At 40.5% G+C, this 6,360-nt stretch overlaps 1 protein-coding gene across 1 annotated transcript in view; it reads left to right on the top strand.

The window, feature by feature from the left end:
* The window catches only part of lgr4 (leucine-rich repeat containing G protein-coupled receptor 4), a 29,774-nt gene extending 28,165 nt beyond the window's left edge, over positions 1-1,609 (top strand). Inside the window, exon 18 of the mRNA XM_088004253.1 lies at positions 41-1,609. Within this exon, the coding sequence (XP_087860379.1) occupies positions 41-1,446 (1,406 nt within the window). The 3' untranslated portion in view covers positions 1,447-1,609. The remainder of the gene's footprint in view (positions 1-40) is intronic.
* Positions 1,610-6,360: the final 4,751 nt, after the last annotated feature.

The following is a 6,360-nucleotide window of genomic DNA, read 5'->3' on the forward strand; positions in this document are numbered from 1 at the left end:
CATTTTAATTTCTAAGCATCTAAACTGTTTCTGTGTTCAGGAGCCTTCAAGCCTTGTGAGCACCTCTTGGGGAACTGGATGATTCGTCTGACAGTGTGGTTTATCTGCCTGGTGTCGCTGGTCTTCAACAGCCTGGTGCTGGTGACCACCTTCTCGCCCGCTCACCGAGCCGCCGGTTATTCCCACTACCTGACTCCATCTTTGTCACCAGCCAGGCTGCTAATGGGTCTGCTGGCCCTGGCCAACCTGCTCACTGGCCTGTACGTCGGCATTCTGACCGTGCTCGACGCGGCAACGTGGGGATCCTTCGCTGAGTTCGGCGCGTGGTGGGAGATGGGTCCCGGCTGTCAGATCACCGGAGCTCTCGCCGTGTTCTCTTCGGAGTGGTCGGTGCTGCTGCTGGCGCTGGCAGCCGTGGAGCGCAGCATGGCGGTCCGGATGATCCTGGGAAAAGTGCTGATGTCGCCCAGGAGGAACGGCAGTAGCCATCGCAGGTGTTTTAGAGGTTACCAGTGCTTTGGCCTGGCCGCAGGGCTGCTGGGGTTGCTGGCGGCGGCCGGAGCATGTCTGCCTCTTCTGACCTTCAGCGACCAGTCGTCTTCTCCCCTCTGCCTGCCGTTCGCTGGTGGGGAGAGTCCGGCTCTCAGTGTCACAGTCATTCTGGTCCTGCTCAACGCCCTGGCTTACCTCTTCACGGCTGCAGTTTACACCCAGCTCTACTGCCACCTCGGCAGGGTGGAGCTGGCGGACCCAGAGCAGACCGGCGCCCTCCGTCATGTCGCCTGGCTCATCTTCACCAACTGCATCTTCTTCTGTCCCGTCGCGGCTTTTTCCTTCGCCCCTCTCCTGACCGGCTCCACGGCCGGCGGCCCGGAAATCGCCAAGTCCGTCACCCTCATTTTCTTCCCCCTCCCTGCGTGTCTGAACCCGGTGTTGTATGTGTTTTTCAGCCCAGCCTTCAGAGAGGACTGGTTAAGGCTGCGCGGTCACATGGATTTGACCCAAGAGGTGAAGGCCGGCACTGAAAGCGGCTGCGACGATGGCGGTGGAGGGTCTGAGCTCACAGACGAGGGATCCTTCTCCCACCTGGGCTTTGACTGTGGTGTGTACTCTCAGCTTTGTGGAGAGACTGTGTGCGAACAGTGCGAGGCAGTCCTGCGTGCCCGGACCTGCTCTTCCCCCTCAGCCTCCTCGGTCTGCAGACATTTAGTGAAGTCTCACAGCTGTCCCACCCTTCTGGCTGGAGCCGCCATATGCCCGCGCTCCGAGGGGTTCTGGGCAGACAGCGGCACACCCTCTGCTCAGTCCGAGTACGCCGATGAGGGGGACTCGTTTGTTTCAGACAGTTCAGACCAGGTTCAAGCCTGTGGCAGAGCCTGCTTCTGCCAAAGCAGAGGACTTCCTCTTGTACACTATTCATACAACATACCTCGAGTCAAAGACTAAGGTTGCCTCAGTGCTCCAGTACGTCAGTGTGCACAGATATGTCTGTCATGTGAATTTAGATTCTTCAAGATTATGTAATTTTTTTTTATATATAAATATATATGTCAGATACACACACATATATATATATATATATATATATATATATATATATATATATATATATATATATATATATATATATATATATATATATATATATATATATATATATAAGTCAGAAAAGAAAATGTGCCAACTACCTTTGCAATTCATCAAGCACTTACGTTTGTAATTACTGTTAGCAAAGATGCAACCAATCATTGAAAGGGAATTTCCAGCTGAAAGATAATTTCTAGATGAAATGAACTGAGTACTTCATGTTACAAACTGCTCAACTAAAGAAAACCTGACCACCGGTGCCTGCCTGCCTCTTGCGATCAACTGACATGACGACGACGCAAGCTAAAGGGGGTCAAAGATGTAATGATTTTTTTTTATTATCATCTGTTCTGTACTGATAAGCTTTGTTAAGGTATCATGCAACAAATTTTAACATGTCTCCACAGCAAGTTTATTTTTTTAATTTGATGATTTTATATATAAATGTAGCAAATGTAATAATCATTGTTAGATTTTTTTTTAGGGTTGTTTTGTGTGTGTATGTGTGAATGTTTAAGGTGATCCAGGGTTCCGACACATTTTCCAGGTCCAGATGAGATTGGAAAAACAAAATAGGAAAAGTTATTGTATTTTCAGACTTCTCTTTCCCATTTTCTAAAAATTGTGTTCTTTGTTATATCCTTCCCACTTTGTGTCCATCTTTTCTTCGTTGTGTCATTTCCTTCCCTACTATCTTATGTCCTTCTGTCTTTACATTTTGTTCCCTATCTATCCTCCTCATTTTCTTGTTTTTCTTCCTCTTAATGTCTTTTATCCCCCTTCTCTCCTTCCTTATGTCCTTCCTTTATTGTCACCTTATGACCTTCTCCTTCCCTCCTGTCTGCTTTTTCCTACATTTCCCTTTTTTCAGTGAACTTCAATATTAAATATAAAAGAACGCTGGAAAGTTGAGTCATGAAACTTAAGCGATCAATGTATTGGAATCCTGGTGACGTTCACCTTGTGAGGGTTGAATGATTTAGCATCGATAACTACTAGCCAATGAGCACGTGATTGTCACACACCGGCGCAGAAATGGTGGAGGTCAGTCTGTAAGAAAAAAAAAAGTCTTTTGCTTTAACCTCCTCATACTAAGAATGTGATAAAAGTAGCAGATATCACTGTTTTAACAACTGTGTGTGTTCACTTTGACACGTGTTATTTATTGTTTAAGCAGACAGTAGTGTTTGGGTGGAGGCGGATTTGTGGTGGCCTCCGAATAATAAGTACACAAGTCTTTATAATCCAAGCATTCACCAAAACAGCGCCTCTCTTTTTATTCCTGTCTTTCATTAGGTCAAATTAGGAAAATCTCACCTTCTTTAAAACTTTGAACTTTTTATCCTGTTTGTTTTTTCCTTCTTCTTCTTCTTCTTCTTCTTCTTCTTCTTCTTCTTCCAGACTTTGTAATGAAATAGTGTTGCTTTGACTGTATCTTCTGTCTATTTTGAGCCTCGTTAAATAATCCTTGCCAGTTATGGTACAATTCAGTTCAATTGAGTCTCCATCCAAGTTAAACTCACGACTCACGAACGAGTTTAACTTTCTGTGCTGGTTAACGACTGGCAACCAGCCGAGTCAACAAGAAAGTATGGAAACCTGCTCCAAATAAAACAAAACGGACCAACATATATCCACATTTTTTTTTTGTGGCTTGAAATGTATACATTATGGTAAGAAATGGTTAAAATATGGTAAGAGATAACATATTTATTCTCCTGACAAGTTCCATTATCGGTGATTTCTTACTGTGTCCTTAATTAGGTTTTTTTTATGTATGTGACAAAAAGAGCATTATTGTATTACAAAGTGAATAAGTGTAGATGTCTTTTCATCCTGACCTGGTTGAGACTGGGCGTGACAGAGTCTGACGGATGTTTAGTGTGCTCAAGCATGACTGCACGCATTGAGGTGGTCACACCCTCGGAGCATGTATCCACAAGCGCACGCCATGCGAGTGCTCAGGAATTCAGGCAATGTAGGGAACTGCTCTCCTCCAGCACCGAGACGTTCTCCTGTCTTCTTTAGGCTCCAGTCTGTGTTCAGTTTGATTATTGTAGACACATCTTACAACAAGACGCATCGATTCTCGGTTTGGTTTTGCCACCTGATCTCCTGTCTACTGAAAATGTACGAATCTTTCAGTGGTTTATTTTTTTTTTATATATATATTTTTAATGTAAATTATTTGAAAAAGGAAACTCAAGAATGGGATGCTTGCTAAGGAAGCTACCTCCTTGGTTGTTGAGGCTGCCAGCAGTGCTTTGTAAAAGAGAGTCTGTTTTTATTTTTCACTGTTTGCATCCTCAGCTTTATGATGTTAACCTTGGCTGTACATCATTTTAGTAATGTACAAGTTGTGGGAGGAATCTATGTACTGTATACTGTGATTTTTTTTTTCTTGTTTCTTAACCAAATCCTAAATACGACCTTTTTTTCCTCTCATACATACAAAATTACAGAATACATATTCATATACATTATTTCTGTTCAAATTGAATCTTACTTGTAGTTTTGTGTCAGATCTCCCTGTGTTTTTTTTTCTTTTCAAATAGGTAAATCAATTCTTTAAATTGTGAATGAATAAAATTGAAAGAAAAAAACATGGATCTTCTTTCATGCTCATTCAGTCTTAAATATTTAAATTTGAAGTATACTTGTTGATTTTTTCAATACGCCGTTGTGTGGAATTGAACTGTTAATTATAGCACATGTCCAAGCCAATATATCTTTACTACTTTATAAATTTGGTTTCTAAAGTAAAACTTAAAAAAAGATACTTTCTGGCCAAATTCAACTTCTCAAACTGCAGACTCTAACTTTAGTTTTGCTACATAAAACAATAGTGCAAAGAAACAAGATATTCTTTTAAAAAACATGAAATAAGAAAAATGTTAAGCTCTTTTAAAAAAAAATCACACATTTTTCTCAATTTCTGTCATGTCAGCAGTACTGAGATCAGCCGGTTGGGAGAATTGCACCTGTTATCCTTTGATACTGGAAAAAAAGCTTTTTGTTTGTTTCCACAAATATACTGCTCAAAAAAATAAAGGGAACATTTCACTTTTAAGTTTGTGTGTGGCTTCAAATCCAGGCCTCCATTGGTTAATAAATTTGATTTCCATTGATGATTTTTGTGTGATTTTGTTGTCGGCACATTCAACTTTGTACAGAACAAAGTATTCAATGAGAATATTTCATTCATTCAGATCTAGGATGCGTTATTTGAGTGTTCCCTTTATTTTTTTGAGCAGTGTATATATCTGCATCTTTACTGGCTTGCTCTGTTTTCATGGTCAATCAAAAGATGACTGATTAAAGTAGGTAAATATCTCTTTAAATGAATCATACAAAGTGTTTGTTTTCCTGAGATTGAATCCCAGTCCTCACCATCAGCATATGAAGGGTGGCTACAGGAGCTGCAGTTCCCCCTTGTGGTGGCTGAAAAGAGGAATCCATTTTGCTCAACAGTGGAGTAGAAAAGTTACAATTTTCATGCTAACTTTTTGGGTTTGATTTAAAGAAATACATAATCTAATTCAGATCTCAAGGGTTGCATTTTAGACATTTCAGTGACAGCAAAAATGACACAACCAAGGAGCGATAAAGACTCGTACACTGTTATAAAGAGATCATAATAAAACATGTTTACTGTAGCATTGTTAGAGAGATAAATATCCATTTGTTTTAGCTTGCATACAAGCTAGTGTTGGTACTGCAGCACAGCTAGCAAATACAGGAAACTACAACAGTAACAGTTACATAATGATACTTTACAAGAGAGTCGCATGATTGTTTATGATCTATTTATTGATTTAAAAAAAATACTTTTTACCTTTTGAGGCAAAACAGTATTGAAGTGAGCATGTTTAGTTGTTTTTAATTTAAATATTACCATATTTTGCAGACTATGGGGTACCTCACTATAAGCTGCATTGACAACGGTTTTTTAAAAAACTGGAAACTTAAATTTATAAGCCGCACCGGGCTTTAAGCCGCATGGTTCGAAGCGTGGGAAAAAAGTAGCGGCTTATCGTCTGAAAAATATGGTAAATTATTTAATATATGCCTTCTGTGTTTTGTGGGTCTATGTATCAAATTTATTGGTTTGTATATTTCTATTTTGGGGGAAAAAAATAACACAAAAAATTGCATGTAGACAAATAAAAAGTAAATGTGTATGCAAAAGAACTCAGACTTGGAATAAATAAATGCTTTGGCTACAGAGACCTAGCAGTGAACTGAAACAGTTTTTACAGTATTAAGCTGATTAAGCAGTATTAAGCTATTACCTTCTAAAACATCATGTTCTGTCACATTGAAACTTTTGGATTACCAGCTTTATGTCTTACATCTGTAAGCATCTGGGAAAATAAAGCATTGTAACGAGAACTTTTCTACTTAGCACGGTGTCACAATACTGCTGTTTCTGGCTATGGTTCAAAAAATGTTGCGTGGTTTCGTCCAGCGCGGTCATGCCATCCTGCCGTTGCTGCCGTCTTGCTCTGTCTTGATGATGAGCAGAAACGTAACGTTTGGAACCAATTTGATAAATCAAGCTTTGCTCTGAACCTTGCTGTCCTTTGCACATATAATTTGTGAGATCTGGTTAAGTGTCGAAACACCTGACAGACACAGAGGCGCTGTTGGCGCCTTTATGTGGCCAGAGAGAGACATGTGGAAAGTTCAGTGGATCTTTTGCAGCTGTACATCAAGGCAGAAAATATTTACATTCACAGCGTCAGAGGAATAACTTGCCCCAGCTTGTAAACG

Source organism: Poecilia mexicana, unplaced genomic scaffold (assembly GCF_051168715.1).
Source record: "Poecilia mexicana isolate PSO_F unplaced genomic scaffold, ASM5116871v1 scaffold_3, whole genome shotgun sequence".
In the NCBI taxonomy this organism is placed as follows: Eukaryota; Metazoa; Chordata; class Actinopteri; order Cyprinodontiformes; family Poeciliidae; genus Poecilia; species Poecilia mexicana.